This window comes from Hypanus sabinus, chromosome 10, assembly GCF_030144855.1.
Source record: "Hypanus sabinus isolate sHypSab1 chromosome 10, sHypSab1.hap1, whole genome shotgun sequence".
NCBI lineage: Eukaryota > Metazoa > Chordata > Chondrichthyes > Myliobatiformes > Dasyatidae > Hypanus > Hypanus sabinus.
In genome coordinates, this window is record NC_082715.1 from 108,631,664 (window position 1) to 108,655,144 (window position 23,481).

General features: G+C 39.4%; 1 protein-coding gene across 7 annotated transcripts in view; it reads left to right on the plus strand.

The window, feature by feature from the left end:
* The window catches only part of LOC132400957 (WD repeat-containing protein 26), a 143,650-nt gene that overhangs the window by 53,150 nt on the left and 67,019 nt on the right, over window positions 1–23,481 (plus strand). For all 7 annotated transcript variants that reach the window (XR_009514439.1, XR_009514441.1, XR_009514440.1 and 4 more), the window contains exon 6: window positions 13,880–14,036. Coding sequence is in view for 4 of the 7 variants with exons in the window: in XM_059982564.1 (XP_059838547.1) it covers window positions 13,880–14,036 (157 nt within the window). In the remaining 3 variants the exon portion in view is untranslated. The remainder of the gene's footprint in view (window positions 1–13,879; window positions 14,037–23,481) is intronic.

Sequence of the window (23,481 nt, forward strand, 5' to 3'; positions counted from 1 at the left end):
CATGCGATATTCTTTAGGCTCTGAATTTGTATCACCATTTTCCCAACACAGGAACTGTAAGTAATCTCTGTCCTCTTGGCTTACATGGAACCTGTGGAACATTTTTTCTACATCACAGATGATTGCTATTGGGTGTTTGCAGAATCTGCAGAGCACGCCTGTCAGCCCATTTATGAGATCAGGTCCAGCTAGTAAGTGATCATTCAGAGCCGTGCCATCATACTTAGCAGAGCAGTTGGCCACAACCCTAATTTTTTCTGGCTTTCTAGGGTGATAAGACTCCTTGATGAGGAATATACCTCACATTTCCTGCTTTGAGTTGATCTTCAGCTCTTTCCACATCACCATCCTTGAAGATACCCTCCATAAATTTAACGTAGTCATCCTTGAATTTGGGATTTTTCTCAAGTTTCCCCTTCAGGTGCTTCAGCCACACCAGAGCCAGTCACTTATTTTCTGGCAGTTGACAGCGTGTCTTAAAGGGGAGGGGCATTTCCAGGTGCCCATCTGCATTCTGGTGTATTCTTTCATTCAGTAATTACATGAACTGTATGTTGTCTTGTGATATGCTCTTTTCCCCAGGGTTTGTATCTGAAGTCTGATTGAAGGGCTCTAATGACAGTGGCTAGTGTCAATGGTGGAAGTTCATTAACAGATGCATGATGGCACAGACCTGTCACTTCTATTGACTTTGCGACCCGTGGTGAGCTGCTGACAATGCTCCAATCCAGGTCAGTCTTGATGGCATACGGCTCATCAGTACCTCCTGTGATGACTTGTCGTTGTGCCAACGCTCTTGCACAGTCGGAGCCTATCAGGAGTCTGACCTCACAATCCATCAACTGTGGTATTTCCTGTGCTATTCTATTCAGATGTTTCGACCTTTTGGCTGTTAGAGATGTAGGAATGTGGGAACATTCGAGTGGGATGAAATCTCTGGTATAGGCAGGTGGCAAGTTGATTAAACTTTGCGAGGAAAACCCTCTAACTCTAAGCCCACTAACTCTTCCATTCTGAACAATGGAATCTTTTCTCATCATAGTGGTAAGTTTTAACTTGACTGGCTCTAATCCTGCCCCCCATTTTCTCACATACCTCTTGGTCCACAAAAGTGTTGTTTCTCTGTACATCCAGTAGGGCATACACTAGGGCAGGGGTCAGCAACCTTTACCACTGAAAGAGCCACTTGGACCAGTTTCCCACAGAAAAGAAAACACTGGGAGCCGCAAAACCCGTTTGACATTTAAAATGAAATAACACTGCATACAACGTTTTGTTTTGCCTTTATGCTATGTATAAACAAACTATAATGTGTTGCATTTATGAAATCGATGATCTCCTGCAGAGAAAACGAAATTACATTTCTGCATGCAACAAAAACATTTTGAACTCCGAAAAAAAGACGTTGGGTTGAAGGTTACTTTGAAGTAAAATACTCAATGTCTATTTGAGTCCTTCTTGTATTTATGAAAAACGCCGAACTTAAATTTGCCGCCAGCAGCAAACCAAAAATAACGTCAGCCAGCTGTCAACCTGAAAAATAAAAGGACTATTTCACTGAACAATGAAAACATATGAATATACGTAAAATAATAGGCAATTAAAATATTTATCATACTTGGTCAGGTTGACTCTCACCTGACAATGCAGTCGTATTCAGTAGGGATGGATCGATGCTTAGGGGAGTGACCGGGAAGGATAATGTGTTTTTTTCCTCTCTGAACTCACAGAAGCGTTTCCCAAACGATGTTTGCATTGCGATGATTGTAGAATGAAAATACTCCGAATTTATCATGTTGTGACCTTGTTTGAACTCTCTCAAATTGGGGAAGTGAGACAATGTGCCTTTCTGTAAATCTCTGGCAAGCAACGTCAACTTGCGCTCGAATGCCAAAACATCCTCCAACGTGTGCAGGGCTGTACGTCCTTACCCCGTTGAAGAGCTGTGTTCAGCGTGTTCAGGTGCACTGTCATGTCTACCATGAAGTGTAGCTTTTCCAGCCACTCTGGCTGTTCCAGCTCAGGAAAGTTGAGCCCTTTGCTGCCCAGGAAAGTTTTCACTTCTTCCAGACACGCGACAAAGCGTTTCAGCACCTCCCCTCTGGACAGCCAGCGATAAAAACACGTTGTAGCGGTGTGCCACACGCAGTCAGTAAACTGCAGTCAAAGATAGCTTTATTCGAACTAAACAGCCTTGCTTTTAAGCCTCCCTCAACCCGCCCCCCCCCATGGGCGCGGATGCTGCAAAAGACACGTACTCACAAACTCCCGTAGGCTATCTCCCTTAGCCTGAATGCTGGCTAATTGTGAGCCGGTTCGGATGTGTCAGGAAATGGGTCGCCACAACGTCTTATTTAGATTGTACAAGATCACCATAATCTTCAAATTTAGATTTACATTTCAAAAACTAACAAACCAACATAAAATACATTTTAATTAAATACTGACCATGTAGTGGTGTGCTACACACAGCGCTAAAATTATGACACTGAGTCGGTAACTGCAGTCGAAGGAAAAAACTTTATTCGAAATCTTCAGCCTCACTTTTAAGCCTCCCTCAACCTGCCCCCCATGGCGCAGAGGCTCCAAAGCTCTGTGCTCGCAAACCCCCGTAGGCTATCTAATTGTGAGTCGGTTCGGATGTGCCAGGAAAAGGGTCGCCACAACCAATTATTTCCCAAAGCAACAGGGAGCCGCAGCACAGACGTAAAAGAGCCACATGTGGCTCTGGAGCCGCGGGTTGCCGACCCCCGCACTAGGGTCTCTGTTTTAGGGGTTGGTGATTGAAGAAATCCATACAGGCACTATCATGGATGTGCTCCCACCATCGCCCCTGTCAATGCAGCAAGAAAGGGAAGATGTGTTTTCTTCCGCTTGTATAACATGAGAGGATGTGCAGCAGAAGGTCGGTATTCATGAAGTAGTGTTGGATGTTGTTTCTTACATGTACCACAAGTAGCTTTGCTCTTACAGTCCTTTAAATTGTGTCCTCTCCTAAGACAGCCAAAGCACAGGTTATTGTCCAATATGAACCTTCTTTTGTCCTCCACAGTCTTATTGGCATCTGTGGATGGAGTGGCTTTCTCCACAGCACATGCATGTGACTGGGTTTGAAGATAAAAACAAAGTGTTTACCTTCTTGGATCCATTTGAATCCACGGCACTGTATGTTTCTGTCACTGTGCTTGATTTATCCAACGCTTTCACATTTGTGATGAACGCGTTAGCCTTTGTGCGCTTCGTGTCTCTAGATGGCTTTTCTTCAGTTGGCTTCAAGGCATGAAAGGATGTTACAAGATTGCATGCAATTTCTGCTTCTTGTGTCACAAAAATCAGCAAACTCTTTGAAATCAGGGAATTACCCCATTTGTCGCAACTGCTTTATGATGCGATGATTCCAGTGAGAGGTCACCCAATCAGGGAGTTTTTGGAGTATCCTTTGATTCTCCTCAGTCATTTAACACCTGAAGCCCTTTGATATGTGGCATGGCATTGCTACAGGCTGTCAGAAAATCTCTGAATTGTCTCAGTTTAACTGACTCCCTTTGGCCAGTTATTCAGTTTTTCTCTAAATGCACGCTGGATTACGAAGGAGTGGCTGTACTGAGCATTCAAAACCTTCCATGCTTGGTCGTAGGTTTCATCATCCTTTCTGTAGAAGCTTCCTTCCAATACAGATTGTGCCTCACCACTGATGTATTTTTGTAGGTAGAACAACCTGTCAGCTGGATTTGTGCATCGCCATTCTATCAGTGCCTTAAAGCTTGTGTTCCACTCCTAAGAACTTAAGTGTGTCCCCTGAGAAGACTGAGGCTCGGGTGTAGGAAGTCTGGTGAGAACCATTGTGTCATGTAGGACTTGTACCAATAAAACTTCATTTTTAGTATTGTTTGTTTGTTCATTGTTATTGTTCTTACATGTTTGTTCCCCTTTGATTTCTTTATAAGATATTGGAGGACAATTAGCCGGCTCACTGCTTGCTGTTCTACTTTCCTCCAAGGCCTCTCTTGAGTCAGCTTCAGAGTAAGCCTTAAGCTTTGCGGCTATTACTTGAAGATCTCTGATTTTCCAGTCTTTTACGTTCTTGCCTTTGTACAGTGATGGCCTCCTCCATCTCCGTTTCTGCCTGCTTTGCAGCAAACTGTGCAGCACATTCTGCTCTTTTTACAGTCTTTTCGCACATTCCCTGTAAAGTGTAGAAACTGTAATGCATGAAAATCCCAGGAGATCAGTGTTCCACAGTCAATCACTTTGATCACACTTCTTCCCTGTTCTGATGTTTAGTTTGAACATCCACTGAATCTCTTGACCATGCCTGCATGTGTTTATGCATTCAGTTGCTTTCACAAGGTTGGCAGATCAGATATTTGCATTGAAAAGCAGGTGTCCCTAATAAAGTGGCCACTCTGTAAATTTCTGCTGCGGTCATTAGGTTGTCCCATCAGACAGGTATGGCATGTAGCCTACCATTTCTTGGCAAGGCTACTGATGCAGTTTTGATGACCGGTGTTCATTTCTCCTACTATTGCTTCCTGTGTGGAGTTTGCATGCTCTCTCTGTGACCTGGAAGAACCGACCTCCTTTCAGGCTCAGCTTTCCACCAGAAACATTCTGATAGCTGTTAGTAAATTGTCTCTTGTGTATTAGGGTGGAGTTGATGGACATGTGGAAGAAAGTAGATTGCAGGGAACTAGATACAGGAATGGGACTGATGGGAACCAAAAAGATTTTGTAAGTGTTATTAGAACATTATAAAGTTTTTGACAAGGACAGGCCATTCGGCCCAACAAATCTTGCCAAATTCACATGGTGTGTTGAAATAACTATCGAGTTTAGATTTGGAAGTCTCTAAGGTATTACTGTCAACCGAACTAGGTAGTTTGTTCTATGCTTCCAAACTCACTGTGTAAAGATACGCTTCCTAATGTTACTCTGCATTCTCCCTTTAACCAGTCTCCACCCATGGCCCTACGTCCTTGATAATGGATTAATTTTGAAGTAGCAGCTGGCATCCACTTTACTCGTGCCCTTCTATCATGTCTCCTCTCATTCTACATCTACTTAGGCTAAAAGATTTAATTCAATCTTTCTTTGTAGCTCACACCCTTCAATCCTAGAATGAGTCTAGTCGCCCTTCTCTGGGCTCTCTCCAGTGCTTTCACATCACTTTCACAATATGGAGACCAAAATTATACAGAGTTTTCAAGGTGTGGGCTCACAAGCGCATTATACAACTTAAGGAGAATGTCTCTTTCTTTTTCAATCTTTTTATTAATTTTTATATAAAAAAACATAATAGTATTGTATTAAATAGGTTATGAATACATTAGACTTAGAATTAAATTAGTAACAAGATAACAATATCTTATTAAACTATCAGCAAAAAAAGATTGTACAATAATCAATCTAACCTATATTGATTATACATGAAAAAGATTAAAAATAATCATCAAAAGAAAAAAATATATAAAATACAAGAAAAAATGTATATTTAAAGAAATAAAAAAAAAACCTAAACTAACATGGGCAATAATAATAGTTTGTATGTATATGATAGTGTCAGAAACTCCGGAACTCCATACCAGAACAAGAATAATAAGAGTAAAGGTCTGGAAGAAGCCAAATTAATTCATATGAAAGTGTCGAATGAACAGTCCCCAAGTTTCTTCAAATTTAATTGATGAATCGAAAATAGTACTTCTAATTTTTTCTAAACTTAAACAAGAAATAGTTTGAGAGAACCACTGAAATGTGGTAGGAGGATTTACTACTTTCCAATTTTGTAATATAGACATTAATGTTACAAAGGCAATCATTCGTCTAATTGAAGGGGAGAGTCGACTATCATCTTCATTTGGTATACCAAAAATTGCAGTGATAAAATGAGGTTGAAAATCAATATTCCAAATTGAGGAAATGGTAGCAAATATGTCCTTCCAATAATTATGTAAGGTAGGACATGACCAAAACATGTGGGTCAATGAAGCCACATCTAAATGACATCTGTCACATTGAGGATTAACATGAGAATAAAACCGAGCAAGCTTATCTTTAGACATATGAGCTCTATGTACGACCTTAAATTGTATTAGAGCATGTTTAGCGCATATAGAAGAAGAATTAACCATTTGTAAAATTTTTTCCCATTTTTCCGTTGATATATTGTATTGAAGTTCTTTTTCCCATTCCTGTTTAATTCTGCCCGATACCTCTGGTTGTATCTTCATAATCATATTATAAATAAGAGCCACTAATCCCTTCTGACAGGGATTTAAAGTAAAAATCATATCTGAAAAATCTATCAGTTGAATTAGGGAAGGATGGTAAAACTTTATATAAAAAATTTCTAATTTGTAAATATCTAAAAAAATTAGATTTAGGTAACTTAAATTTGTTAGAAAGTTGGTCAAAAGACATCAAACTACCTTCAGAAAAAAGATCACGAAAACATATTATACCTTTCCTTTTCCATATGCTAAAAGCTTGATCTATTAAAGAAGGTAAAATAGGGCTATCAAGAACAAAGTTTTTCAGAGTGAAAAACTTACGAAATTGAAACCAATGGAGAATGTCTCTTGACTTGAACTCCACTGAGCACATTATTTAGCCCAACATTCTATTAGCCTTCCTAATTGCTTCTGTGCATCGTCTAGATGTTGATAGTGATGAATCTACCAGGCCACTTAAATCTTCCTCATACAGTGCACTTTCTAACTCAAGACCCCCTATTGTATATTTATATCTAATATTTCTACCTATATGATAAGAAAAACTTCACATTTACTTGCATTAAATTTCATCTGCCATTTAGCTGCCCACATCTGGTTTTTGTTTAGATCAACTATTGATTCTGCTACCTGAATGTTATCAACCTATTCCTCCTAATTTTGTGTTATCGGCAAACTTTACTAATTTGTTTGTTATGTGCTTATCCAAATCATTAATGTAAATTAATAACAGCAGTGGCCCAAAAACTGATCCCTGTAGAACCCCACTTTTAAAATCATCTAGGTGTGAAAATGATCCTCTTACCATAACTTTTTTATTCATTTTTGAGCCAATTCTGCACCCATTCACACACCTTACCCTGAACCCCTACCTCCTGTAATTTGATTATTAACCTCTAGTGAGGTACCTTGACAAAAGCCTTCTGAAAGTCCAAGGAAATGATATCAATTGCTCTATTGTTATCATAAATTACAGTTGCCTCTTCATTGAACTCCAGCGCATTAGTAAAATGTGTGTAAACCCTTTTCTGAACCTATGCTGGTGTTCTGCTAACATGCCTGTTCTTATTTGTTGCTTTTCCATCTCATTCTTTAATATTGTTTCCATTAACTTAGCTGTGATACATGTTAAGTGTATTGGTCTATAGTTACCAGATCAGTGCGGTCACTCTTGTACTGTGGGACAATTTTAACCCATTTCCAGTCCTTGGGGATTTCACTAGTCTTCAGTTACTTTTAAAAAAAAAATACATGTTAGAGATTACAGTCCTCTTTAAGTACCTGGGATATATCTTGTCTGGTCCTGGAGATTTATTAACTTCAACATTTTCATCTGAAACAGGACCTCACCTTCTAAGTCACTTAAAGGACCCTTATTTTTCTCCACACTTACTGGCATGTTGCTAATATTTTCACAGGTGAATACTTTAGCAAAAGACAGTGGCATACAAATGTTTGGGCACCCTGGTCAAAATTTCTGTTATGGTGAATAGCTAAGCAAGTAAAAGATGACCTGATTTCCAAAATGCATAAAGTTAAAGAAGATGACACATTTCTTTAATATTTTAAGCAAAATTACTTTTTTTTTATTTCGATCTTTTACAGTTTCAAAGTAACAAAAAAGGAAAAGGGCCCATGGCAAAAGTTTGGGCACCCTGCATGGTCAGTACATAGTTAACACCCCCTTTGGCAAGTATCACAGTTTGTAAGCAGTTTCTGTAAACAGCTCAGAGTCTTTCAATTCTTGTTTGGGGGATTTTCATCCATTCTTCCTTGTAAAAGGCTTCTAGTTCTGTGAGATTCTTGGGCCGTTTTGCATGCACTGCTCTTTTGAGGTCTATCTACTGATTTTGGATGATGTTTAGGGACTGTGAGGGATTTGGCAAAACCTTCAGCTTGCACCTCTTGAGGTAATCCATTGTGGATTTTGAAATGTGTTTAGGATCATTATCCTTTTGCAGAAGCTATCCTCTTTTCATCTTCAACTTTTTTTTTTACAGACTGTGATGTTTGCTTCCAGAATTTGCTGATATTTAATTGAATTCATTCTTCCTTCTATCTGTGAAATGTTCCCCATGCCACTTGCTGCAACACAAGCTCAAAGCATGATCGATCTACCCCCGTGCTTAACAGTTGGAGAGGGGTTCTTTTCATGAAATTCTGCACCTTTTTACTCCAAACATACCTTTGCTCATTGTGGCCAAAAAGTTCTATTTTAACTTCATCAGTCCACAGGACTTGTTTCCAAAATGCATCAGGCTTGTTTAGATGTTCCTTTGCAAACTTCTGATGCTGAATTTTGTGGTGAGGATGCAGGAAAGGTTTTCTTCTGATGACTCTTCCATGAAGGTCATATTTGCAGGTGTTGCTGCACAGTAGAACAGTGCACCACCACTCCAGAGTCTGCTAAATCTTCCTGAAGGTCTTTTGCAGTCAAATGGAGGTTTTGATTTGCCTTTCTAGCAATCCTATGAGCAGTTCTCTCGGAAAGTTTCCTTGGTCTTCCAGACCTCAACTTGACCTCCACTGTTCTTGTTAACTGCCAGTTCTTAATGACATTATGAATTGAGGAAACGGCTACCTGAAAGCGCTTTGCTATCTTCTTATAGCCTTCTCCTGCTTTGTGGGCATCATTTATTTTAATTTTCAGAGTGCTAGGCAGCTGCTTAGAGGAGCCCATGGCTGCTGATTGTTGGGATAAGGTTGGAGGAGTCAGGGTATTTATAAAGCTTTGAAATTTGCATCACCTGGCCTTTCCTAAGGATGACTGTGAACAAGTCCATAGCCCTAACAACCTAATTAAGGTCTGAGACCTTGGTAAAAGTTATCTGAGAGCTTAAATCTCTTGGGGTGCTTAAACTTTTGCATGGTGCTCCTTTCCTTCTTTTCACTCTAAGATTGTACAAAACAAAAATAATACACTAATCTTGCTTAAAATGTTGAAAAGAATGTTTCATTTTTAACTTTGAGTTTTGGAGATCAGTTCATCTGCTCACTGAACTATTCACAGTAACAGAATTTTTGACCAGGGTTGCTCAAACTTTTGCATGCCACTGTATATGTTAAAGAGTATCCACTATGTCCTCTGCATAACTTAACACCACTATTATTCCTAATACATTAAACTTCCTGCTTGTTTTCTACTAAAGTATTGAAACAATCTCTTGGGGTCAGTCTTAGCAATATCCTTCTCAATCTTCCTTTTGGCAATCCAAATTTCCCTCTTGAATATAGCTTTCATATTTTCATAAGCTCTACAGTTAAAATCATTACTATTTTTTCTGCATTCCTTATAGCTGTCTTCAATAATTTTTAAGTATATTTTTATTCTCTTTCTTAAGGGGGAAAGAGTAACTGGATTGAGAATAGAATCACACAAACACAAAAGTATATTTGTATGGAGTTACAGGGGGTGGGTAAGATCCTTAACAGATATTTCTCCTCTTTTCACAGTGGAGAAAGACATGAAGACTTCAAAATTAGGGAAAATTAATGAGTAAGTCTTGTATAGTCTGCACTACAGTAGAGGAGGTACTGGATATCTTAAAATAAATGAAGGTAGACAAATCTCCAGGGCCCAACCAGGTACATCCAAGAACATTTGAGAGAGAAGAAATCAAATTGTGTGAGCCCAGGCTGAGATATTTGCATCATCATGTATCATGGGTGAGGTGCTAGTAGAATGGAGGGTAGTGGCTATTGTACTTTTATTGAAGAAGATGCAAAAAAATTCCTGGGGACTATAGACCAATCAGTCTAACATCTGTTTAGTAAGTTACTAGAGAGGATTCTAAGGAATAAGATGTACATGCCTCTTTTAAAGGCGGCTTGATTAGGGTTGGGCAGTGTATTTTGTGCATGGGAGATCATGTATGAAGACCCTGATTGATGACGTGTCCAAGAAGTTCAGTGAGGGCTGGGCAGCAGATGTGGTGGATATAGGCTACATGGACTTCAGTAAGGTCTTTAATAAGAAAAAGACCTTTGGAATAATCTTCCAAAGCTCTTTTGGAAGATTAGATGACGGAGAGCTGGCCAATTTGATATGCAGTTGGCTTGATGGATAGAAGCAAGAACGGTGAAGGTTTTTCTCAAACTGGAAGTCCATGATGAGTGGTGTACTTCATGGGTCGGTACCTGGCCTATTGTTGTTTGTCATCTATATCAACAATTTGGTCAAGTATCTGCAAGGCATGGTTAGTAAGTTTGCAGGTGACACTAAAGTAGTTGTCAGTGAAGATTATCAAAAATTACAGGAAGATTTTGATCAGCTCAATCAGTTTAATTCAGTTTAGTATGGGATGTTGCATTTGGGAAAACCACATTGAGGTAGAATTTTTATAGTGAGCAGCAGGGCCCTGGAGTGTGATATAGAACAGCGGGACCTTGAAGTTCAAGAAGTATGTGATTCCCTGAAAGTGGAGTCACAGATACATAACGGTAAAGAAGGCTTTTGGCAGACTGGCCTTTATCAGTCATGGCACTGAGTATCAAAGTTGAGATGGCATTTTGCAATTGTACAAGATGATAGTGAAGCTGCATCTGAAGTACTCTTCAGTTTTTGTCACCTTGCTATAGGAAAATTGTTTATTGGTTTATTATTGTTACATGTACCAAGATATTATGGTTTAAGATGACACTACTACAGCTGTGCAACAGGTTACTGGTAATTCAGAAGGCAAGAAATATGACCAAAAGCTTTAATAAAAATTCTTTTATTTTTTAGTTAAATTGTGTAATGAGGTGGTGCGGCTGACTTAAGGGATGAGGAGCCGTATTGGTGTGTTGCACTGTCAGGGTGCAACATGTTTGAAGCCATTTCAGAGATGGAATTGGAGCAAGCAATTTTAAAAGAGTTGAGGCAGAGAAGTTTTGGTGTGTGTCCACCTAAATGGGTGGATGGCTCTAAGCATTGAGCCAATTTGAAGAGATCGAGAATGGCTTCAGGCTGGGTGGCAAAGTCTGGTCCCTTCACTGTGGCCCAACGGGGCATGATCCATTGTCTGGACAATTTTAACACTGGCCCAGATAGACCAAAAAGGCAGGATGCCAAGACCGGAGGTGATGGTTGAGCCAGTTTTGCTCGCTCTCCCGCAATGTTCACTCCTCCCTTCATGAGGCTTCCTTCGTGGCTCACAGCTGAGGCTGTGAGTCTACTCCCACTGCTACACGCTTCATGTCTGCGAGCATCGTAGTAGCTTGCCTTGCTGTATGATGAAGTAGGCTTTGGGCCTACTCTGGTTGCTCGAGGGATTCAGGACTATGGAGTCAATTTGGTTCAGAATGCTGCTTGCTTCTATTGTCTGCATGATTTGTGTTTTTTTTTTCTCTTTTCCTGCACATTGGGTGCTGGTTTTTCTTTTTTTTAATTGGGTTCTTTCAGGTTTCTTGCTTTGTGGCTGTCTGTAAGCAGACAAATCTTAAGGTTGTATAATTTATATATACTTTGATAATAAATTTACTTTGAACTTTGAATCTTTAAATCTTTTGAAGATAAAATGAAAAGCTTGTCTTGCATACTGTTTATATAGATCAGATTTTCCAGAGTTCATTGAGCTAAGATGAGGTAAGTCAATAACAATGCAGAAGTAAGTGTAAAATCTACTGAAAGTGCAGTGCAGGTGATCAGTAAAGTGCAAGATCATAATGAGGTCAATCATGAGGCTAAGAGTCCCTTCTTAAGGGGGCCATTCAAGAGTCTGTAACAGTGGAATAGAAGCTGCCCTTGAACCTTGTGGTAAGTGTTTTGGTGGTATCTGCCTGATGGGAGAGGGGAGACGAGAGAATGTCACATGCGGAAGCGTTGCCATACCAAGTCATGAATCCAGACAGAATGCGTTCTACACATCAATAAAAATTATTAAGCATCAGTGGGGGCATACTGAATTTCTGTAGCTTCCTGAAGAAGCAGGGACATTGGTGAGCTTTCTCAGCTATGTTTTCAATTGGACCAGGACAAGCTATTAGTGATTTTCACACCTAGGAACTTGAAGTCCTTAACACTGTTGGTGTAGACTAGAACATGTGTACTGGTCATGTTCTGAAGTCTTTGATCAGCTCTAAACTGGAAGGAATGCAGATGAGATTTTTAAGGATCTTGCCAGTGGAGATACTGGGTTATAGTGAGAAATTGGGCAGGCTAGAGAACTGAAGTGATCTTTCAGAGGTGTATAAAGTCATTGGGGGGTGGTGAGGTAAGGGCATAGGTAAGGTGAATGTACTTAGACATTTTCCCAGGATTAGGGAATTGAACTAGAGAGCATAGGTTTAAGGTAAGAGGGTAAAGATATGATTAGACCTAGAGGAGCAATTTTTTTTTCTTTACACAAAGGGAGATATGTACATGGAATGAGCTGCCAGAGGAAGTGAGGCAGATACAGTAACATTTAAAAGACATTTGGGCAGGAACATGGATAGGAAAGGTTTAGAATGCTATGGGCCAAATATTAGCTTTGATGGGGCATCTTGTTCATCAAGAACCAGTTGAGCCAGAGGGCTTGTTTTCAGCTGTATGACTATGGATAACTTAACCAACATAGAATCAATGGCTGAAATGCCTCCTATATTAGAAGAAGTATCAGAATGTAGCATAGAAAAGTATGTTATCTACGTCAGCCCACAAATGAGAAAAACATAACATTCTTGATATGGTAAAAAAAAAAGCTGGGTAATGATGATATTCAGTTAGTCATCCTTGTACACAAAAGTGCTGAAAGCCACCCATCTTATGCAGTAACCAGTTTGGAAGGTAAGTGTTATTTGGCTTTTGTTATGATGAGATTTGAATACAGGGATATAGATGTGTTACTGAACTTGTTCACATAAAAATGTATATACTTCTCATTGAGAGAATATCACAAAGATTCGCTTGATCAGTTATTGATGGTGGGGTTTTTTTTGTATAGGAAATGATTGAGTAAACAAGGCCTATGTTCTCAAAAGTTAAGAAGAATAAAAGGAAAGATCAGAATATTTTAAAAAATCAAGTTTTGACAGGGTGGTGTCAGGCTAGATTCAGGGTGGTGATTCTTGCTGAGGAGTATGGAATTGGTAATCACTGACTCAAATTTATTTTAGACAATGGTGAATGTTTGAAATTCTTTATGCTAGAAATCTGAAGGCTCAGTTGAGACTTCAAACAGATTTTAGAATATTAAGAGAATTAAGGGATATGTGGAAAATGCAAGAAAATTATATTGTGTTAATACATAGATCAGTCGTGATCTTATGGATGATGTGTGCACAAAGAGGGCCAGATGACGCATTCCAGGTGTTTATGTGCATGCTCGCAGCTAGGCTTACGTGTTTATAAAGGACTGAGCAAGGTTATGATTCCGTCAAGTCGGTAGAAAACTTGCTGCATTTAGGTTGGGAGCTTTGGTCCTTTGTTTATTCACATCTAAAGTTGTGTGCCTCAGATTTATCTTTTACAAGTCTTCCCCAGTTTGTGAATGCCTGACTATGTACAGTCCATATATGTGAACAAGCATTTTGGTATTAGAATTGCAACTGTATTTCCAACTTGAAAACTGTTCAGATTATGAACAGTTCACGGGAATTATAACTGGGGAAGATCTGTATCGGATTTTTTTGTTATGATTCCTTTAGTCATCAAAGTTAAATCAATTTTTATTTATCTTTTGTTTTCCCAGTGTACTTGCCCCCATCAGTAATGCTACCTCCACGACGCTTACAGACTTTATTGCGCCAAGCAGTGGAACTGCAGCGGGACCGGTGCCTATATCACAATACTAAGCTGGATGGCAATCTCGACTCAATGTCTCTGCTTATAGACCATGTTTGTAGTAGGTAAGGAATTAATCATTGAATTGTGGTTTTAAATATAGTACTATTACATCTCCAAACAACTTGAATGTAGTTCTCTACTCTGATTAACTGTTCGTGTGCAGAAAAGAACAAAAGCAATTTTGTATCACCACCTGATCTTGCTTCTCGTTAGTTGCAGCTCAACAAGGAATATCATGCACAAGACTTAAATAAACTTTCTTGAATGTCATAAAAGTCAGTATAGATACACATCTTTTATTTAACCATGTCCATACAATCACCTTGTCTACATATGCTAATTCCATGCGAATGAGTATGCCCAGTTGTCTTTTATAGTTTGTCTTTTTTCCTGCCACTACACCTCTGCTAGCTTATTCCAAATAGCAACTCCTCTTTATGTGAAGAATTTACCCTTCGGATACCTTTTAAACTTCATTCTTCTCACCTTAAATCTATGTTTTTTTTTGTAAAACACCCCAGTGTGTGAAACAGACTTTGGCTACCTACCTTATCTGCATCTCTCATAATTTTATGTATCCCTGTCATATCACTTCTTCACCTTCTTTGTTCTAAGGGAAGCATCCAACCTATCCAGTCTTGATAACTCAAGTTTTCCAATCCAGGCAACATCCTTGTGAATATTTTCTGCATTTTTTCTCGCTTTTTACTCAATTCATTTCTTTATGCTGAAAATAAAAGCATAAAATGCTAGCAATACTCAGTAGTTCAGTCAACTTTTGTAGAGAAAGAGTTAATCTTTTGTGTTGATGACTGACTAGATAAGAGATTCCCAACCTTTTTTATGCCATGGACCAATGCCATTTAGCATAGGGTCCGTGTACCCCAGGTTAGGAGCCCAGACCTAGATTAAACTAAAGTGTGCAGATATAATGGAATCAAAAGATTGTATAGCACAACTGTAGCTAATTACCTCATTTAAAGGAGAACAACAGTTTTTCTCAGTATTCCAAGGAGCACTGTCCTGAATTCTGTTCTCATGGTCATCAGTGTCCTGAACTAGAGTGGTCGTCATACTATAGGAGGCAACTCTATTGGGCTAAATTGATAGCCAGGTGAGGCGAAGTGATACTTCATATTGTCATTTCTTAAATTTTTTTCCCACAAAACTGTGACAAAGAAAATTCCGGATTTATCTAGTGCCATCACAGTGCAATTTAAGTTGGTCCTTAATCTGAATGTCCCTTCCATTTTTAAAAATTCATTATTTATTCAAAGATTGTGAGCATCTCGGGCTAAGTATCATTTAATCACATATCCTTCCTTTCCTCAAGAGGCCTTGGGCATTTGCAGTCTTAGGGGTGTGATGATAATCACCATGCTGTTCAGGAGGGCATTCCTGGGTCTTAGCCAAGCAATAGTGAAGGAATGACAACATATTTCCAAGACTGGGTGGCATGTGACTTGAAGGGCATCTTACAGGTGGCTTTTGCTGGCATGTCCTTTCTAGCAGGTAGAGATCATGAGTTTGAAAGATGCTGTTTAAGGGTTTAGTGTTGACAATGGCACTGAAAGTTAGGGATAATGGCTAGATTTTCTCTTGTTGGATATTATCATTGCGTGGCATTTATATGGTCTGAATGTTACTTACCACTTCATCATCCAGGTCTTGCTGTATTATGATGTGTACTGCTTTATTATCTGAGGGGTTGCAAGTAATACTGAACATTGTGTACATTAAACTTAGAGTCTATGATAATGCAATGAAGTTTCTGTTGAGATATTGATTATTTTGGAGCCTTACAGCTGTTTTAATAATTTTTTTTAAAAAAAACAGGAAATGCAGGAGATATTCTGCAGTTCAGGTAATGTGCAGTAAGAAATGGAGTTACTATTTCAGGTCATTTAACTTTTGTCAGAGTCATTCGGAATAGGAATGTTGTTGGTATTTGTTAATGTAATTGGATTATGGTGGCCTTTAACTGGGGGATGTACCCATCTAGTTAATGAAGGGAAGATAGTAGCTCCAGTTCCACTACTAGTGCTTGCATTATTCTGTATTTGAATTCTACTTTTATTTTGTTCTTTAATTAAAGTTGAATTACTAGACTTGAACTTTGATGATGTGGATTGTTATCCTCTTTCTATTTTTAATTGTGCATGATTCGCAGCTGCAGAGTTCATTTAGTATGTCCACATTACCTCCATGTTTTTGTGGCTGCTTTTATCCATTCTTAGTGAATTTTTAATCATGCCCGTTATTCAACTGCTGTCCCTGCTAATGCAATATCAGCAACCTATGGCCTTCTGCATATGCTATCATGTTAGCTTGATGTTGTAAAGCCTGATGTTTTGTCTGAAAAATCAAGCATTCTTAGGAATATCCCAGGGAGATAATTGCATTTCTAAGGCTATTTGATTTTGTCATTCCCAGTGATAGAGACTAAAGGAGAAAGTGCTGTTGAACTTCGTGAAGAATTATGCCTATTGATTGTATATACTAGAGCAATGATGGCTGAGATAGTGAATTTTGATTTCAGTGGTGACTATATTTTCTGCTGTGGTTATGTACATCAAAGTAATGATTTCAAGTTTCTGACTTTGGTTCAGAGTCAGGAGATAAGTTAATTGTATTAGGATATAGTTTTAATATGTGTCTGTGTTGCTGATAGAAGCTGTCGATTATTAGTTTTTCTTTGTTTCCATAGTTTTGCATGCTTAACATGTTCTGCATTTGCTAATTATAAAGAACTCCCATCTTCTCCCTCTCTACTGGACCTGAAATGGTAATTGTTTCTCTGTCCATATATGCTGCCTGGCCCCCTGCATGTTTCTAGTATTTTTGTGTGCTTTTACAGATTTCTAGAGTCTGCAGTTTTTAGATTTTCGGTGCTAAGTGAATGGTTACCCTGGCATTCTCTTCACATCCACATCATCAAAGAAGTCTTGAGCTATTTTGATTCATTCTTTCGATATCAAGAAATGACTAAAAGCTGTGAATGCAGCAAAAGCTATTGAAACAAACAACATCCTAGCTGCATTGCTCTGTGCTCCAGAATTAGCTATACTTCCAACCAAACTTTGGCAGTAGACTACTTGATCAACCCGATGCCATCTACTTGATAATGTGGAAAATTCCCTAGGAATTTCTTACCATAAAAAGTGAGACAAATCCATTCTGGCTAATTACCACCAACTCAGACTGTTCTCTATCAAGAACCAAGTTACGGAATGGTTTATTAACAGCTTTATCATTTGTCACCTACCAGTGATCTACACATTGATGTCTGGGTTTGCCACACAAGGTGCAGGACACAGGAAACTGGTGTGACAGTCAAGAAGGGGAAAGGGGTTAAACAGCCTGTGCAGATTTGCCCCTGTGGCCACCCCCCTCAACAACAGGAATACCACTTTGGATACCTTTGGGGGACCTGACAGCGGTCAGGTCTCTGCCACTGAGTCTGAGTCTGTGACTCAGAAGGGAAGAGGGGAGCTGTGGTAATAGCGGAATTGTTAGGGGAACAAAAAGGAGGCTCTGTGGACGAGAATGAAATACCCAGATGGTATGTTGCCCCCTTGGTGCCACGGTCCAAGATATTTCAGATCGAATCCTCAGCATTCTTAAGTGGGAGGGTGAACAGCCAAGGTCATGGTCCATATAGGTACCAATGACATAGTTAGGACAAGTGATGAAATTCTGCAAAGTGAGTTCAAGAAGTTAGGTGCTAAGTTAAAGGGCACGATTACTACCCATGCCACGTGCTAGTGGGTTCAGGAATAGGAATATTATACCATTTAACACATGGTTAAGCAGTTGATGTAGGAGGAAGAGTCAGATTTTTGGGTCACTGGGCTCCCTTCCAGGGAAGTTAGGACCTGTACAGAAGAGATTGTTTACAGCTGAACTGGAGGGGGAGTTAAAACAAGCTGGAAGGTTTGCTATTGCTGCAAAGGGGGAGGGTTTTAGACCAGAGTTGCAGAAGGATGGGAACCAAAGTGCCAGAGCAGGTTGTGGAGACAGATGTTGTAAGACAGACAAAGTCAGGAATCAAAAGGTTCAGTGTGATGCGACTAACGTCCTGTGCTGTGTATATTTCAATGTAGGAAGTATCATAGGAAATGCAGATGAGCTCAGGGTTTGGATCAACACATGGAATTATGATTTGTAGCCATTAGTGATACTTGGTTGCAAGAGGGGCAGGACTGGCAGCTAATATTCTGAGATTCTATTGTCTCAGATGTGACAGAACAGAAGGGATTAGAGGAGACAGGGTGGTGTTATTTGTCGGGGAAAATATCATGGCTGTGCTCAGTTAGGACAGACTGGAGAACTTGTCTAGTGAGGCATAATAGATAGAACTGGGAATAAGTTAACTTATAAGGCGTCCATTAACTTAGCACCCAACTCCCTGAACTCACTTTGCAGAACTTCATCACTTGTCCTAACTATGTCGTTGGTACCTATATTGACCATGACCCTGGCTGTTGGGTTACAGGCGACCCAACAGGTCGTGGGATTTAAAGGAACAAATTTGTAGAGAGATCGCAGACTGCTGCAGGAAACAAGGTTGTTATAGTAGGTGATTTCACTTTCCACATATTGACTGGGACTCCCAACACTAAAAGAACTAGATGGGATAGGGTTTTTTCAAGTGTGTTCACTTAATCAGTACCTAGAAGTTGCAATGAGAGAGTGCGAATTAGGGAATGAGGCAGGGCAAGTGACAGAAGTTTGTGTTGGGGAACACTTTGTATCTTGTGATCAAAATGCCATTAGCTTCAAAGTAAATATGCAAAAAAGATGTCTGGTCCACATGTTGAGTTTCTGAGCTGGAGAAAGGTCAAATTTGATGGTATCAGAAAGAATCTGGCAAGTGTGGATTGGGACTGGCTGTTAATTGACAAGGCTGTGCTTTGTATGTGGGAGGCCTTCAAAAGCAAAATTTTGAGAGTACAAAACTTATGTGCCTGTCAGAATCAAAGGTAAAGATAACAGGTGTAGGGAACCTTGGTTTTCAAGAGATATTGAGGTCCTGGTTAAGAAAAGTAAAGGAGGTGTATAGGCAGGTAGGAACCAATGAGGTGCTTGTGGGGTTTTGGAAATGCAAGAGAACACTTAAGAAAGAAATCAGGTGGACTTAAGGACGGCATGAGATTGCTCTCGCAGACAAGCTAAAGGAGAATCCTAAGGGATTCTACAGAAATGTTTAAGAGCAAAAGGATTGTAAGGGACAAAATTGGTCCTCTGGAAATCAAAATGGTAATCCATGTGTCGAGCCAAAAGAGATGGTAGGGGAGATCTTAATAGGATTTTTTTGTGTCTATATTTATTCAGGAGACAGACACAGAGCTTATAGAAGTGAAACAAAGCAACATCAACTTAATGGACCCTATACAGATTCCAGAAGTGGAGGTATTCACTGTCTTGAGGCAAATTAGGTATTACAGGAAAGATACTAATATTTTTAGAGTTTGGCTGGCTGGCAGGAGGCAAAGAGTGGGAATAAAGGACACCTTTTCTGGTTGGCTACCGGAGACTTTTTAAATTCATTTCCGGAATGTGGGTGTTCGAGTCCCAAGTCGTCACTTTTTATTGTCATTTCGATCATAAGTACACAGTAAAAATGAGACAATGTTTTTCAGGACTATGGTGCTACATGAAACAGTACAAAAACTACACTGAACTACGTAAAAACAACAGAGAGAAAAAAAAACTACACTAGACTACAGACCTACCCAGGACTGCATAAAGTACACAAAACAGTGCAGGCATTACAATAAATAGGCACAGTAGAGGGCAGTAAGTTGGTGTCAGTGCAGACTCTGGTCATTGAGGAGTCTGATGGCTTGGGAGAAGAAACTGGTACATAGTCTGGTCGTGAGAGCCTGAATGCTTTGGTGCCTTTTCCCAGGTGGCAGGAGGGAGAAGAGTTTGTATGAAGGGTGTGTGGGGTTCATCATAATGCTGTTTGCTTTGTGGATGCAGCGTGTAGTGTAATTGTCTGTAATGACGGGAAGAGAGACCCTAATGATCTTCTCAGCTGACCTCACTATCCGCTGCAGTGTCTTGCGATCCGAGATGGTGCAATTTCCGAACCAGGCAGTGATGCAGCTGCTCAGGATGCTCTCAATACAACCCCTGTAGAATGTGATGAGGATGGGGGACTTTCTCAGCCTTTGCAGAAAGTAGAGACGTTGCTGGGCTTTCTTTGCTATGAAGCTGGTGTTGAGGGACCAGGTGAGGTGAGATTCTCCGCCAGGTGAACACCAAGAAATTTGGTGCACTTAACGATCTCTACCAAGGAGCCGTCAATGTTCAGTGAAGAGTGCCCTCCTGAAGTCAACAACCATCTCTTTTGTTCACATTCAGAGACAGGTAAGCCAGCATTTATTGCCCATCCATTGTTGCCTTTGAGAAGGTGGTGATGAGCTGCCTCCTTGAACTGCTGCAGTTCCTGAAGTGTAGGTACACCTGTAGTGCTGTTAGGGAGGGAATTTCATGATTTTGACCCAGTGACAATGAAGGGACAGTGATATGTTTCCAAGTCAAGATGGTGAGTGACTGAGGGGTGTGGGGAGGGGGAATTTCCAAGTGGTAGTATTCCCAGGTATTTACTGTTCTTGTCCTTATAGATGGTAGTGGTTATGGTGTTCTGGAGGGGTTGGTGTTGGGACTGCTTTTCATGTTAAATGTTAATGATCTGGGTGACAAAAGCGATGGCTTTGTGGCCAAGTTTGCGGGCAGTATAATACAAAGATAGGTGGGGAGGGCAGGTAGTGTTTAGGAAGCAGAGAGTGTGCAGAAGGACTGATTAGGAGAATGAACAAAGAAATGGCAGATAGAATACTGTGTAGGGAAGTGTATGCATGGTCATGCACTTTATTAAAAGGAATAAATGCATAGACTACTTTCTAAACAGGGAGCAAATTCATAATCAGAGGTGCAAAGGGACTTGGGAGTCCTCATGCAGGATTCTCTAAAGTTTAGCTTGTAGCTTGAGTCAGTAGTCGTCGTCGTCATCATCAGGTGCCGTGCCCAGTTTGAGCTTTAACTGCCATGCCCACACACTCCTAATTCGGGTCAAGTGGATCAATTCATTGGTATTCATTTCCAGTTCTCTGGCTGCTGTCTCCATCATCATTTGTCTTTGCCTTCCTCTTGCTTTCTTCCCTTCAATCTTTCCCATAATTACCATGCATTCTAACTCCTCTTTCCTAATCACATGTCCAATGGAGTTACGTCTCCTTTTCATGATCTCATACATTATTTCTTTTTTTGTGCTTGCTCTCATGACATCCTCGTTAGATATTTGTTTCATCCATGATATTCTTTGCACCCTCCTCAAAAATCACATCTCTGCTGCTTCAATTTGTTTCCTCATGTTACTAGATATTGTTCAACATTCTGAACTATATAACATAACTGGATAAACATAACATTTCAGTACTCTGAGGCGGGTTGTCATGTCTAGTTTAGTGTTGGTCAGTATATTCTTCATTCTTGTAAAGGTGTCTTTTGCCATCCTTATTCTTCTTTTGATGTCCATATCGCACCTGCCAACTGGTGTCACCCGCTTCCTAAGTAGCAAAAGTTCTGTACTTGTTTTATGTCTTCCCCGTTTATTCTCAGCCTGCAGATAGGATTCTCCTTTTTGGATAACACCATACATTCTGTCTTTTTACAATTGATAGACCCATTTTGGTACTTTCTTCAACAACAATATCAATTAAGTTTTGTAGTTCTTCCCCCATACTTGCAATTAATAGTGTCATCTGCATATCTGCAATTATTGATGTTTTCACTGTCAAATTTGATTCCCAAGGTGTCTCTTATTTTTGTAATATTGTTTCACTGTATACATTAAACAAATCAGGGGAGAAAACACACCCTTGTCTAACGCCTCTCTTGATTTTCATAAACTGACTCACTTCTCCATCTATTCTTACAGCGGCAGTTTGTTCCCAGTACGGATTTCTGATTAGGCAGAGGCCTTTTGAATCTAGATCTAGAGTTTCCTGGAATATTTCAAGTAACTTATTGTGCTTCAATTTATTAAATGCTTTCGTGTAGTCGATAAAACAAACAAATAAATCTTTTTGTACTTGAATAGCTCGTTCTGATGGTATCCTTAACATCAATATCGCATTTCTTGTACCTTTGTCTTTCACAAAACCACAGTTCTTTACCTATTTCAGCTTTTATCTTATTTTTAGCTCTTGTCATCAAAATTCTTAGAAGTATCTTGGTGATATGACTCATTAAACTTATGGTCATATGTAATTCACATTCTATTGCTCTAGGTTTCCTTGGAAGAGTGATAAATACTGATTTTTTTCACCTCTTCTGGTATTATTCCAGTCTCATAAATGTCATTGATTAAATGTCAGTTTTTCAATTCCATAATCTTTAAGGGCGATAATTTGTTTTATTACTAATTCATCAGGACCTGCTGCCTTCCTTTCTTTATCTTATTTATTGCATTACGAACTTCAGATTTCAAAATACTTGGACCTTCACTGTTCTTAATTTCTGGTTTTTCGCCTCGATCGTCTTCAAACAATTCCTGAATATATTCAGTCCATCTGTTCACAATTTCATCTTTTTCCATGATAATGGTACCATCCTTTGCTTTCAAACATCCACCCTGAAGAACAGAGGAGCTTTTTACCAGTCATATTCTTGATTTGTTGATGTAACCTTTTTGGATCAGGAATAGGGATTCTTTCTAGTTGTTCACATTCCTGGTTTAATCATTCTTCTTTGGCTTTTTGACCTTAGTTTTTAACTTTTTTATCTAAGGACTTATATTCTATAGGATTTGCTTTCTTCTGTCTCCTTTCTTCCATGAGACTTATGCTTTCATCTGTCATTCTTTGTGCTTTTTTCTTTTTTAGGAATCACTGACTTTGCTGATTCTACCAAGGCACCCTTTAGAGAGCTAAACTTCATTTCTACATGATTGCTATCATCTTCAACAGTTTCTATTTCTAGACTTTGAAATCTATTCCTTACTTCAATATTAAATTTTTGTCTTAAGTTTTCTTTAATTAATTGTGAGTAGTCAAGGGATTGTTCAGGTTTTTGCTTCTTTAGTTTTTTAAGTTATACTTTTATGTGACTTATTACTGGGTTATGATCACTATTACAGTCTGCACCTGGATATGTTTTGCATTGAGTCACTGAGTTTCTAAATCTTTGGTTTGTAGTAATAAAGTCAATTTGATTTCTGGTGTTATCACCTGGACTTTTCCAGGTCCACAAGAGTCTTGGATGGTTTTTAAAGTAAGTATTTATAATGACCTGATTATTCATCTTGCACCATTATACCTATTTCTCGCCTCTTTCATTTCTTTCCCCTAGTCCAAATTTTCCTGTGGTATTTCCATCAGCACCTTGTCCTACTTTAGCATTTAGATCTCCCATGACAATAACAATATCTTGAGATTTGCATCCATTGTTCAAGCTCTTCATAGAATTTATCTGTATCCTTATTTGTTCCATCTGTTG